We start from the raw sequence: 14,983 nt of genomic DNA, 5'->3' as shown, positions 1-14,983 counted from the left end.
GTTTCTATCTGAAATGTTAAATGCACCCAATGAGAGTGACCTTGTGTATTGAAAAAAAGTTTTAGGACGATTTCATGAAATTGTTGGTTCTTTTAACTCTTTTATTTTAATCACTTGAGAGACGTGATCATGATATTACTGGAGTAGAGTCTGATCTCAGATAAGGAAGGGATTTATTCCTACTCGTCAGAAATGTTTCGGAAACTCAAATCTCAGCCAATTCTTTTCATATTTACTAATACCCCTTTATTATTAAGTCAATACAGATTTTAAAAATCATTAAAAAAAACCTAAATCCGGTGACTCTGTAATTAATAAGTACAAATCTAGATGCTTTGTACAGTTGCGAACAGTCACAATACACATTTCAAATTGTGATTTGTTTTACCCCCTGTGATGATGGCTGCAGTTGTCACTCATTCCTGTGCCTTGTTATTAAAGTTACCAACCAGGGGAAGAGTCAATAGCATTTTGTGTACAATGTACACCATTTGTAGACTTTCTGAAGAAAAAAAGACAAACTATTCCACGCCAGGTGTGCTTTAATCTCTGTCATTCTGTATCTACCCCGTAGCTCCCTAATTCCGTCACTGTTTCCTTAGTTAAATTGTAAAGTCAGGTCATTTAAATTGCAGTTAAAGCACAAAAATTGTTAAAAGGTAGATTTTTAGTGAAAATGTACTACTAAGTGTTAAATTTTTCAGTGATAACAAAAATTATTTATTAGCTCACCTGAGCTGAAAGCTCAAGTGAGCTTTTCTGATCACCCATTGTCCGTCGTCCGTCCATCTGTCTGTCTGTCTAGCTGTCTGTCTGTCCGTCTGTAAACTTTTCACAATTTCAACTTCTTCTCAAAAACCACTGAACCAATGTTAACCATACTTGGTACAAAGCATCCTTATGTGAAAGGGAATTTAAATTGTAAGAATCAAGGGCCAAGTCCCCTTCCAAGGGGAGAAAATCAAGAAAATACAAAAATAGGGTGGGGTCATTTAAAAATCTTCTTCTCAAGAACCAATGGGCCAGAAAAGCCGAAACTTATGTGGTAGCATTCTGGGGTAGTGTAGATTCTAAATTGTTCAAATCATGACCCCCGGGGGTAGGGTGGGGCCACTATAGGGAATCCAAGTTTTACATAGAAATATATAGGAAAAAACTTTGAAAATCTTCTTCTCAAGAACCACTGGGCCAGAAAAGCTGAAACTTATGTGGTAGCATCCAGGGGTAGTGTAGATTCTAAATTGTTCAAATCATGACCCCCGGGGGTAGGGCGGGGCCACAATAGGGAATCCAAGTTTTACATAGAAATATATAGGAAAAAACTTTAAAAATCTTCTTCTCAAGAACCACTGGGCCAGAAAATCTGAAACTTATGTGGAAGCATCCGGGGGTAGTGTAGATTCTAAATTGTTCAAGTCATGACCCCTGGCGGTAGGGCGGGGCCACAATAGGGAAATTAAGTTTTACATAGAAATATGTAGGAAAAAACTTTAAAAATCTTCTTCTCAAGAACCACTGGGCTAGAAAATCTGAAACTTATGTGGAAGCATGAAGCATCCTGGGGTAGTGTAGATTCTAAATTGTTCAAGTCATGACCCCCAGGGGTAGGGCGTGGTCACAATTGGTTTTACAAAGAGGGGACATCTGTTAAAGAACAGCATGGCCAAAGTTTTTCTGGTGAGCGATGTGGCCCATGGGCCTCTTGTTTTTTTAGTAGAATCATTATCATGATTATTTTAAATTCTTTGTTTACTAGGCTTAAATGTGTATTACCTGTATTGATTCATTGACAGATTACAATTCTGAACCTATATGGTGATTGAGAGTTTTTGAATTCTACATATGAAACTTTTAATATGAGAGAGATCATTCAGAAGAAGACAGTTCTTATCTACAAACATTTAGAAGTTTACAAGCATTGCTTTATAGAAAGCACTTTGATAAATTGTTTGTAAACATGATGTGTTATAAAGTCCTATTTCTGCAGTGCATAGCCTCAGTTTTATGAGGAATTTTTAAACTCATATAAAAACAAAAACATGTACTGAATGAGAAAATGATTTAAATTGATTAAAGTATTAATTATAAAAGAGACGGTTTTACTTCTGGAATTCCTAATCTTTTTAATTAAGTCTGTTATGGTGCCAGTCTTTGTTGATCTTTCTTAATTCCAAGACGCATTTAGTGTTCCAATTAATTATCTGTAAGCCTAATAACTTAAACAGTTAATAGTGAGTTAACCATCTTTCCAAGTATTGTAGATATTTTACTGAAATTGCCATTGACATTAATGTACTTGTTTTATACCCATACACCTGACTTTGAGTTGGAGGTAAATAATGTGACATCACAATACATAGGTAGTTTCTCAATATCAAAAAGCAATTTAACATGAAGTCACAATGCATTGTAGTATGTATTGTAACACTTCAAATACCACCAAATGGTATTCAGTTTGCTTTAGGTCTGTGAGTGTAATTTTAGAATAGGAAATAAATTTGTTAAAGCTCAACATTGCTTTTAGAAAAACATGCTGTCGCACTGACACAGAACATGCCGTCACGCTAACACAAAACTCAACACACACACATCGCAACATTGAACAACATGCTGTCATGCTAACATGAGTTTGCACAACATGCTGTCGTGCGAACACACAACACGCTATCATGCTAATATGAGTTTGCACAACATGTCATCCTGCTAACACACAACTCGTGAAGGCGTGTTGTGTGTTAGCGCAATGGTGTGTCACTTTAGAGCGTGTTCGCACAACAGCATGTTGCGTGGTAGCACGACAGCGTATTGAACGAAATCGTTAGCGTGACAGTGTATTGTGTGTTAGTGCGAGAGCGTATTGTGTGAACTTGTGCTAGCGTAACAATATGTTGTTCAATGTTGTGAAAGCAATACAGTGTGTTTTTCTGAAGGCAATGTTGAGCTTTAGCAAATGGTCCTATCCGGACATCATAGTTATCCAGGTCTAATCAAGGGTGTACGGGGATTTACCCCGGGATATATTCCATACACCTCGATCTCAGGGTATATGGAATAAAACCCGGAGTAAATCACTTACACCCTTCATTGAACCTGGATAACTAATAAACTAGTTGTGTTCTATGATAACCTTGTTGATTTTGTCTGTCTGTTTGTAGGTGATACTCTTGGATTACTGCTCAATGTAGAGAAGCAAGAGCTGGTGTTCTATCTGAATGGGGAGGGACTGCCCCCCAACAATGAACTGTTCCAGCATGCAAGGTTTGAGAATTACAGTAATAACAGTGAAACAAATTACACCAAATGTCATGGAATTAATACGATCCCACTAAGTAGAGAACCCTAGAGAACTCTAGAGAACCCATGAGAGCTTGAGGTTTATATGGTGAATTTTGACACATTTTATGCATTATTGGATTGATTTTATTAAATAAATCATCTTCTGTACACAAAATCAATTAAAAAGTTATTTTATGGAAGTTTTCATAAGAAAAACGTAACAAAATAGATGGTGAAATATTTTATGACGCCCCGATTTCGATTGAATTTCAAAAACATAGTTTATCAAAATAACAATTCCTATCACGTCATTTTACAATTATTTTTCACAAAATTTTATTTCAAATTAATGATATGTGTAATTCTTAACCATTTACTCTCATCTAAAACATATTAATTAATTTCTTTTTAGAGATTATAGTAATTTGTTCAAATAAGCAAAAAAACTTGTCAAAAATAGGCTATATTTTTAGCCCACCTGAGCCGAAGGCTCAAGTGAGCTTTTCTGATCATATTTTGTCCGGCGTCCATCTGTCCGTCTGTCTGTCTGTCTGTCTGTCCGTCTGTCTGTCTGTCTGTAAACTTTTCACATTTTCGACTTCTTCTCAAGAACCGCTGGGCCAATTTCAATCAAACTTGCCACAAAGCATCCTTGGGTGAAGGGGATTCAAGTTTGTTCAAATGAAGGGCCACGCCCTCATTTAAGGGAAAATAATTGGGAATTAATGAAAATTTGGTGGTATGTTTTAAAAATCTTCTTCTCAAGAACCACTGTGCCAGGAAAAATGAAACTTATGGAGAAACATCCTCAGGTAGTGCAAATTCAAGTTTATTCAAATCATGACCCCCAGGGGTAGGATGGGGCCACAATGGCCAACCAAAGTTTTACATAGAAATATATAGGAAAATTCTTTAAAAATCTTCTTCTCAAGAATAACAAAGCCATGATTGATCATATTTATATGGAAGGATCCTCAGGTAGTGTAGATTCAAATTTGTTCAAATCATGACCCCCGGGGGTAGGGCGGGGCCACAATGGCCGACCAAAGTTTTACATAGAAATATATAGGAAAATTCTTTAAAAATCATCTTCTCAAGAATAGCAAAACCATAACTGGTCAAAGGTTTACTTCTGGATTTAAACTTTTCAATAATAAAACCAATTTCTACTTTTTCCTAGCCACAGTGGTCAGGTGAGCGATGTGGCCCATGGGCCTCTTGTTTTAAATTTAGTTTTGTTTTGGCATGATGCATTAGTTATTTAGAATATAAACATTTCATGTAAAGACAATAAATAACTAAAAATCATTAGGGTTCTCTGAGGTTCTCTAGAGTTCTCTAGGGTACCCTAATTAATATAATTCATGGTTAATGATTTTTAGTCTGATTGTAATGAAGCTGTTATTCTTTCAGAGAGGGCTTCTTTGCTGCTGCCAGCTTTATGTCTTACCAACAGTGCTATTTTAATTTTGGGGCCAAACCTTACAGATACCCCCCGAAGGACATTGCATTTAAAAGCTTTAATGACTATGGGCATTTGTCTGAGGAGGAAAAAGTCATACTGCCAAGGTAATGCAGAGCACTACAACAGAACGGCCAGGTTCTTCATTCACGCAAGTCATGCTGCTAAGTCTGCATAAAACATTGACTCTTAACTAACAATATGAAATCACGATTATATAGTCAATTTGTAACTTTAATAATCCAACATTTATGTTACAATTTATCTTTGGCTAAAAAGTCAAATGACTATAGATAATGATTATTTATAATGCAGTTTATAGTTAATAATTGTATTGAGAACATAATGCCACGCTACTTGACAATCATTGTCACCTGACTTTTAATTAATTTTACTTTAAATTATAATTTTGCAGACATATGAAATTAGAACTGCTGAAGAATTTAAATGTCAAGGAAGGAGCCTGTACTCTTTGTTTTGATGAGCTGGCAAATTACTATCTGTCTCCGTGTAATCACAGGTAATAACTATAAAAAAATCCATTCTTATTTTAATTTCAGAAAATTTTTTTTAGTAGAAGAATTTTTTTTTTGTTTACCGTATATACTCGCCTATAAGTTGGTCCGCCTATAAGTCGGTTGTACTTTTTGTCCGCCGCTTGAAAAGTGGGGGATATTAATTTGGGTTTGTCCGTCCGTCTGTCCGTCCGTCCGTCTTTCTGTCTGTCTGTAACGCTTTCGTTTCCACACGATATCTCGAGAACCCTTTGAGCTTTTGCAATGAAATTTAGCATAGCAACTCCCTGTGGACTAAAGAAGACCCCTATTGATTTTGAGGTCAAAAGGTCAAAGGTCAAGGTCATAAATAAGCAAATTCTGTCTGTTAAAACACTTTCGTTTTCACACGATATCTCTAGAACCACTTGAGCTATTGCAATGAAATTTTATATAACAACTCCCTGTGGCCTAATGAAGACCCCTATTGATTTTGAGGTCAAAAGGTCAAAGTTCAAGGTCGTAAATTTATACATTCTGTCTGTGTGAAATACTATTATTTCCGGGCGACATTTCAAGAAGATTTTGAGCTTATGCAATGTAATTTTATATCAAAACTCCCTAGGACGTCTCTCGCCCCTCTCAAAGTGCCCCGCCCCGTTTGTTTTATTAGTATTTATAGTATTACATGTCGCTATTTTTAGCGCTGGGGCATAAGGAGAGTTATTGCGTATAAAACAGGTTCTCGGCGGACTTTATGTTCTTATTACATCTATTAGAACTGTTTAATAAAGGCTAAATAAATCAAACACCATGGATTGTGTAAAATTTTGAGAATACCGAACATGAATATATACATGTATGTGACTTCACTTCTGCATATACGAGGGTTGTCCCGTAAAATCGTGGACAAGTTGTCTAGTGTAAAAAATAAACATCACTGCGTTCTGAAATTTTCACTATTATTTAGAACATATTTTAGTAATATACACAGCAAATTTCAGATAAATATATGCATAAATAAACAAATTATGTGATTTTATGCCATGTATTGTATCACCTTACGGCGCATGGAGTATAACGTCAAAGTGTCTAAAACAGTGTCATGTTTTATCTTTGCTGAAAATGAAGTTGGATGAGTCCGACTTAAATTTAGGAATTTCATTGATACACATTCTTTAGTCTCCATAAACAGTCGAAGAACCATTTGGCACCCTCATGCGATCTTCTGAAGATTTATCAGTAAGTTACGGACAATATTCTCACCATCATTTAACTAATAGAAAATCTCATATCGGCGGTCTACTGTGACAGCGTCTTTTGCTATTACATTAGGAGTTTGTCCGTATGTTTTGTACTCCCCAGGGACTCGATCAAATAAGACTTCGCTAAGAAAACTCCTATTTCATTTGTATACTTAAGATATGGTGATAATTTTATAATCTTTTTTCTTCTATGGTCATTTCAAGTCTCTAAAGGTGTCATTACAACATCGAATTAAAACGGAACTGCTCTCCGGTGCGCCGTAACGTCATAAAACGTCTCCATTTTTCGTGTGTTGTGTTTATCACTTTCCCATTTCGAATGCTCGAGAAACTGCCAAAAATTAACCAAATGCCTTAAAATTTTTACGAAGACTACAAAATTGATTGTGGAATTGAATTAGGATAATTTTAATCCAAATCTTATGTATTTAAAACTTTTATTTTGAATTCAAACTAGTGTATTCTTTAATAAAACCTTGGTTTTTTGTCCGTGCGCCGTAGGACAATATCCCGTGCACATTCAAGCATAATAAAATCTTTATTTTTGCCTATATTTTATCAAAAGAATTATCATGCACATAAATATGATAAATAAACATTTACTGAAATTTTCAGCTTAGTGCGCCCATTACTTTTCGAGAAAAACGTTTTGTCAACAATTTTATGGGACAACCCTCGTACTTCATATCATGTAAAGCGATTCCGTGGTCTAGTGGTTAAGTCTCTCGCTTCAAGTGTGAGAGGTCCCGGGATCGAATCTCTGTCGAACCTTTCTTATTTTTTTTTTTTTTTAAATACTTCTTTTTTTTTTTTTTTTACTAAATGATAGTATTCAGCATGTGAAATGAAAAATTTATGAGGTTATAAAATCATCATTACAGTGTGATAAAAATTCCATTTAAAAAAATCTTCTACACACATAATGAAGAATAAGCAATCAAATCTTTATATGCATATTGACATACATGTATTTTGTTTGCTTCAGTATACATGTATACATTTAATAATTCTACAAATTCAGTCAGGGGGAGCCGACTTTTTCCCTAAGCGGGGGACACGAATTCTCTGAATTAGCTTGTTGAGTTTATTTTGGAGGGATATGCAATTGACCCGCCTATAAGTCTGTAAAACTTTTTGACAGAATCATTTGACATTTTATATCAATGCACTGATGTTTTTAGCTGTTTTAATTAATATTTTTCGAAATAACGCCGATATTTAGTTTTTAATGATTAAACAATATTTAATGCACAAAATAAAACCATTATAATAAGTGAATATTTGTACTGTTTGTATAATCTTTGGATGCATAAACTATTCTACATAAATAGGCTTTGTTCTTCAGCAATTGTCTGAAATACATATAGAATGCTCCATTTCACTTTACAGAAAAATACCAATATCTTTATGACTCGCCTATAAGTCGGACATAGAGTTTTGGACTAAAATTTAACTCTCAAAATACCGACTTATAGGCGAGTATATATGGTACTTAGAGTATAGCAGTGAATCAGTACAGTGCTAAGTATTGTATGCCATTTAATTAAGAAATTGTACATTTATAGTTACTTAAATTTAACCATAGTCAAATAAGTTATTCATTTACAATAACTAATTTACTTCATTAAGATCTTTGTTTTACTTCATTTTCTAGGGGCTTCTGCTATCAGTGTACCCTCCAAATTGAACTGTGTCCTATATGCCGAACAAAAATTGATGAGCGAATCCAGGAAAAAATCACGGAAGAAAACAGTAAATCCACACAGACGTCTACCACGACTCACGAAACGGAAGTGTCGGTGAATAGTGACCTGACTGAAAAAACTAAACTGGCCATCAATGGTCAGACTGGGGGACAAACAGGGGGGGACACCAGGGATAGTAAAGAAGGATCTGATCATATCTCATAGCCAAGGCTTACCCCGGGGGCCCGAACCAGTATTGGACAATTTTATCACCTCAAACTTTTAAAGAGAATCAAAGTTCTTTTATTTTATGAATAAATACACCAAGTAGAAATCATTTTTAAGTACTAGTAAATAAAAACTTTTGTTTTTTTGGTTTGATTTTTATCTTATGATATGAGCCTATTTTTGGTTGTTGTTGGTGTGTGTGTGGTATGGGTATGAGGAGGGGGCTTTGGTCATATCTGTCCTCGAATTTCCAGGATTTTGCTGTCAAGTTTCTCAGTCATGTGTTATTTTTATTATCATCTGAAATGAATTTATTGAATGCATTAAATAATTTGTTTTATTTTTTGCTTCAACTATTTCCTAAAAGTTCTGATACAAGTATTTATATTAAATATGTTAGGATTTTCAAAAAGTTTTTTCCCCCTCAATAAATGCAGTTGATACAAATCAAAAAAGGCAAAATAAAAATAGAATCATGTATCTTAATTTAATACACAAAAATTAAGTCCTAATGCATAATAAATAATTGACCAGATTTCATTTTATTAATTGGAAAAGTATATTCCTTCATCTGCATCATGAACAGTAAACACCTAATTGAATACATGTAGTTGATTTTTTTTCCCCCAAATCTCTTAAGGTACATGTATTTGAAAATAATCGTGGATCTCTATCTTCAAAAGAACTATCTCAGATCTCAAAATCAAATGCTTGCTAGGTGTCTTTTAATGAAAAGTTTTATGCATGAACAAGAGCTGGTAACAAAAGTGCATGTTGTATAAAATTTTTTCTCCCTTTGCAAAATTTAATTTGTACATTTTTACTTCGCAAATCGTACAACTAATCAAATGCTGCAAAAATCACAACAAAATGTGTTCTAGGGTTTCATTGTTGGGGAGTGATACAGAGACAATGGAAAAAAACTAAGTTTTAAAGAAGATGTAATTTTAAGTTAAGATTTAAATTATTCAGGAATTCAATTTCAATGTCATATATTTGAAGTTTTAGACTTTCCTGTTACACAGTGAAGAGTACAAAAATAGTGTCACATTTGATTATAAATTCTTCAAGCACAATAGCAAAGAATCAATGTTAGTCATTTCCTGTTTGATTTACCTATACATCGGCTTGTTTATCTAAGATTCTTGACCATGTTTTGATTATTAATTTCACAGTTACATTACTTGTAAATATAATACATTGTCTGTAAATGTAAAGTATTGCCTGTAAATGTTATACATCACATGTAAATGTAATACTGTATAAGCAGAATTTTTAGTGAGGATTTAATTTTGGTATTATCAGCGAGGGTTCTGAGATAGCTAAAATTAAATACCACTAAAAATAAACTGTGTTTAATTTGTAATAGCTTCTTTAGTAAGCATATTAAAATCGCTAAAATTATTTCTCGCTAAAAATAAAATACCCTATTTTAAGGACAAATCGTTAAATTTGCTTCTCACTAAAATTTCCACTTATATGGTACGTTGCCTATAACACCTGTTTTACATTACATGTAGCACCTTACTCTTTAGTTTCTCTTCTGTGTTGGATTGATTTACAAACCCTGTATCATTTTAGCTACTAATGGAGAGTGGGTTTATAAGACTGAGTAATGTTTGATGCACTGATGCTTTTACATTTACTGAAAGATCCACTGTAGCATAGTTAACTAACAATCTAAGCTAGTTACCTTTTTCCAGCTTGTCATGCAGTAGTCTTGTATAACACTGAATAAGATTGTGATTCCTTTGATTATTAGATATTCAATTTATATGATTTTTTTCTGTCCATCATGCTGTAAGGGTATTTTCTTTGTCTCTTATGCCCTGTTCACACGGAGAGTTTAATTCGAATTAAACGTACGTTTACTACGAATTAGCTTATTAAGTTACATAATTATAATTTAATGCGAATTAGTTTACTTCGCATTAAATTTACTTTCACATTAAATTACTTCGCATTAGCTCCGTGTGAACGCTTTGCGAAGCTAATTCGAATTAAATTTTGGGGCATGCGTAATGGCAAAATTAAGTCAAATGCGTCATGTCGGTGATCAGCTTTAAGTACTTGTGCTATTTTTGAGTGAAAAACTAAGAAAAAATGTGTTAATCACTAAGATATGTCTCCAGACACTGTGACATTATGTCAAATGCATCTGCTTCTGCATAAGGTGACGTGATTTGCAAATGACGTCATAATAGCCTTACTGACGCCTGACTGTCGAAGTAAAATTTTAATTCGCATTAGTTTACTTCGCATTAGCTGTCGTGTGAACGCAATTTAATTCGCATTAGTTTGATTCACATTAGTTTACTTCGCATTAATTTACTGCGAATGTAAACTTGTCGTGTGAACATGGCATTAAATAAGTTCAGTCAGAGAGAGTAGTGTGATTTTTTTAATTTACATGTAAGCTGTGATATAAATTTATTAAGTTACATAATTATAGCTTTGTATCACTTGGGAGATATTTTAACTATTCATACAGAAATTCTATCACCCTTTCACACAATTTTACCTCCTTCGGATCTAGAGACGTTACTCAAATAGCTGCTTCTCTTATATTTTAAACAAAAAACAATTCACGTGGTTTCCATTGAAATTAGGAAATATCATCCCCAGAAACTTTCATAAATATCTGGAAATGTACTTCAATTTCTTGTGAGGAAACCTATTGAATAAGCAATTTTTAGAGAAGGTTCTCTATTTTTAACACACATCACCTGACCTTAGATAAACAAACATCCTACTCTTTTCTCTAGTTATAGTTGAATTCATTGGCTACAATATAATAAAATGTGGTGTCTTAAATTCTGTTTAAGCAAGAATGCCATTTCTATTTGTTTTATTTCATTTTGTCAAGCTTCAGTGATGAATTGTTTCAAGAGAGATAACTCTGGTTTCAAGTCCTCTTTATTATTAACTGTTGCAGTTCTTTTTCTTTAGAATGATAACTTTTTTATGAGGGTAATGTCTGAACTTGATACACTCTCTCACAAACACACACACTTGTTAAGATTTTGTTCTAGAGCAGGACCTATATCTTACTATTAGAGGACTTTTAAAAAGGCATGTCGATGTCTCTCTATTTTCATATTATTTTCCGTATTAATCTGTAAGCCCTCCTAAATTCAGAAAGAACAAATTGTAAACAGATCCTTCCAAATTAACTCTGCATAATCTTTTGGGGCTAAATTACTGAAGTATCAGTTGAGCAGAATATGTACTTTTTTGATTCTGCTGAAACAAGTATATAATTTATATACACACAGTATTTTGAGGGCTTTCATTATTATAAGACTTTAGTGCACAATTGAATAATTATTCAAACCATGCATAAAGTGTTAATTCTTGTTTTATATTAGACATAATCATTTTTTTTTTCAATAATCTTAATTAAAAATACTTGAAGTGGTTTGTTGTTATGTTGTTTTTAATGATATGTATATATCATAATCAAAATTCAAGAAACATAAACAATTTCAGTGAAATGCTTTTTCCTTTGCAATGTCTCTTCAAATGGAGTATGAATTATTGGTAACATATTAACAATAATTGAAACTTTCTGAAAGAGGATGTCAATAATTGACGATCCATTACAAGGCAGAAATGACTTCAGTTTAAATCTTATTCACGGTTTAATTGTGAATTTTGATATTTTTTTTCTTGGACATACCCGGTTTCAGTATAAATATAAATGAAAATACTTTCATCTGACTTTCTTTTAATAAGCCTTCTCTTTCTTCAGTAAACATTACACTGCCTTCTAACCATGATCATTTCAAAGAACTAGAATTTCACCTTAAAAATGTATACTAAAATATCTAACTTGACTCAGTCTATAGGCTGGTTTACTCAAAAGAGCCTTTAATTTGTCTTAATCTGGGTCAGAATTCCCTGATGGTAAACACACAGTCATAAGGAATATGATATAGATCTTTCACTCTTCACTTCCAGGGTAGGTATGGCAAGAAATGTAACGGGTGAGGAGAAAAATGTAAGAAATCTAACCAGGGCTCGAACCCAGGTCCCTGGATCATTAGTCTTGTGCTCACAGGCCACTGATGATCGAACCTGTTTGACTACCACATCAGTACCTGCAGACTGTGAACAGATTGTACTGACATATATGACAGACTGACATGTATTAAAGGTCATCATTAAGAACATAACAGGCCTCTAGCAACATTTTTTCAAGAGGGGTCAAGGTCACAGGGTCAAAAAGCAAAGTGTAATTTGAAAGGTCTTATCACATACATGTAATATACACTGTACGTGTGAAAGTCCTATCTCTTCTCCTTCAAAAGTAATGACCAGGGTTAATTTTTTTTTTTAAGTGGGTCAAATGTAAAGGTTATGAGGTCAAAAATAATATTGTATTAGAAAGGTCCTGTCACAGGTAATAAACATTTTTAATTTTAAAACCTTATCTCTTCTCTTTCAAAGGTTATGGCTAGTTTAAAGTTATGTTTAGTTTTTTGAAAAGTAGGTCAAACTTCCAGGTCAAGGTCACAGGGTCAAAAATCATTGTGTATTTAGAAAGGTCTTGTCACAGGTAATACACTTTGTAATATGAAGGGGACAACAGCAGTAATCAAGCTCAAAAGTCAAAATCAATTCAACTTTGTCAAACATCAATTCAACTTTGGTGATGATCAAAATTGTAAACTAAAATTGATGAATTTTTTCACAGATACCATATCTAAAAATATAAGTTAAATCTGGTGGTTACTTTGAGGTTAAATTGTTGACCCCCCAGCCACCTTAAAAACATCCGAGGTGGGATCAGGTGTCATCGGGGTGAAAGCAATCCACGTCGACCGGTCTCAACCGCCGTGTGCACTTTGTCATAATTGGGCAAACAGAAAAATCAGAAGACAGTTCAGTGTGTAAACTATAGGTACTGCATGTGAGCAGTTAGCTCACTAAATGATACCGCCGTCTCCCATATGATAATGATAACAAAGTCAATGTTCTGCTTTGGGACACCGAAACATGTGTTGGATCAAAACGTAAATTAGGAGGTCACAACTACATTATGTGACTAGGGTACTGTGAGCACTGAGCTCACTAAATGATACACCACCCCCCCCCCCCCATTTTATTAGAATGATAAAGTTCATGTTTTGCTCTGGGATATACCCAGATCAAAAAGTAAAATAGGAGCACAAGTATCTGACGTTACTTGTTTTTCTTTTAATTAAAATTTATCCCCTACATAATACATGTACTGTATTATTAGGTAGGGGTGTATTTTTTATTAAAATAAAAATAAGTAACGTCAGGTGCCTGTGAATAGGAGGTTCACAATGACATTATGTAGCAAAGTTTCGGTAAAAGTTTCATTAATAAAAGAGAAGGTGCGGATAATTATAAGAGATGGGTACCCCAAAGCCTAACGGGCGGACGGACATCCCGATCGCTATATGGTATATACCCTCCCACTTTTCAAGCGGGGGTATTTAAGATGAATGTAGAGACTACAGGTACTGTAAGCAGTAATTAGCTTCCGAAGCAGGGATTAGCTCATTTGACTAACGCATGAGGATTAATCCGTTCACAGAGATTTCTAGGGAATTATTCACATTTTACTGCCGAACTTTTATATAGGAAAAAATCAGTAGAGACATAATTAAAAAAAAACATAACCTATACAGTTCTGCAGCTAAACTAGTACGTGTCCGATACGGTTAAGCAGTGGTTGTATGTTATAGGCCGGCCTACCTTTATAATTTTGGGGATAATCGATGACACCCCCACAACCCCCCGATTCATATAGCCTTGTATATATCCACTTCTAGATTAAACTACGATTCATACAAGTTTGTGTTACTTTCAAAATTTTTTTTATAACCTTATCCAAAACTGGACCAGAATTTTACTGTCAATGCGGATTCAAGTTCTGTTCATAAATTCGTAAATGAATATTATGTTGATTTAGCTAGATTATATATTTTTTTGTATACACTTTTGTCATTATTTTGCATGACAATTATTGCACTACTGTACATGTGCTTTAAGGAGAAGAACTAGAAAGTTGTTAAAACTTGTTTCTTATCCTTTTGATTGTCAATTAACATGATTAAATATATTCAAAACAATTTTAAAAAGGGTTTACTTTTTACGCTCTTTGATATTATATATGGTTTGAAAAGTCTTTATGTGTGTCTATTAAGTAGTCTAAACAATGAACAAAACTTAAGTACGTGTCACATACATGTATTTGATTCAATTTGGTAACCCTCACCCCCACCTTCCCTTCATATTGTTGACTTCTCCGATTAAATTGATAAAACCATGCATTTTATGCAAGCATTCTTCGGGATTTGTAACTTCTTCTCGCAAAATGATTTTTTTTTATTTAAAATCATTCTTTTTTCACATTTTGCCCCCACCCAGTGTGAGCACTGGATCCGCCCCACAAAAAAGGAGAAAAACACAGGGTGCAATATTTCCGCCCAACTGAAACTTAGAGCCGCCCACATAAGCTAAACTGGATATAATATATAACAAACTAAAATATCACAACAACGTTTTCACATAGACGACAAGCCGTAAATGCCTAGCAAA

The 14,983-nt window shown here is 34.0% G+C and overlaps 1 protein-coding gene and 1 long non-coding RNA gene across 2 annotated transcripts in view; both read left to right on the top strand.

Moving 5' to 3' along the window:
• Positions 1 to 8,808, top strand: part of LOC134244801 (RING finger and SPRY domain-containing protein 1-like) — a 32,870-nt gene extending 24,062 nt beyond the window's left edge. Inside the window, exons 12-15 of the mRNA XM_062727048.1 lie at positions 3,156 to 3,258; positions 4,690 to 4,845; positions 5,154 to 5,258; positions 8,152 to 8,808. Of these exons, the coding sequence (XP_062583032.1) occupies positions 3,156 to 3,258; positions 4,690 to 4,845; positions 5,154 to 5,258; positions 8,152 to 8,407 (620 nt within the window). The 3' untranslated portion in view covers positions 8,408 to 8,808. The remainder of the gene's footprint in view (positions 1 to 3,155; positions 3,259 to 4,689; positions 4,846 to 5,153; positions 5,259 to 8,151) is intronic.
• Positions 8,809 to 10,426: 1,618 nt separating this feature from the next.
• Positions 10,427 to 11,827, top strand: LOC134244776 (uncharacterized). Its single transcript, XR_009987288.1, has 2 exons — positions 10,427 to 10,847; positions 10,881 to 11,827. It is a non-coding gene; the product is annotated as an uncharacterized LOC134244776 (long non-coding RNA).
• The last annotated feature ends 3,156 nt before the right edge of the window (positions 11,828 to 14,983 follow it).

Source organism: Saccostrea cucullata, unplaced genomic scaffold, assembly GCF_032062105.1.
Source record: "Saccostrea cucullata isolate Sc308-1 unplaced genomic scaffold, CSIRO_AGI_Scuc_v1 ctg249, whole genome shotgun sequence".
In the NCBI taxonomy this organism is placed as follows: domain Eukaryota; kingdom Metazoa; phylum Mollusca; class Bivalvia; order Ostreida; family Ostreidae; genus Saccostrea; species Saccostrea cuccullata.
The sequence above is the reverse complement of the archived record's forward strand: the minus strand, read 5'-3'. Positions and strand labels throughout refer to the sequence as shown.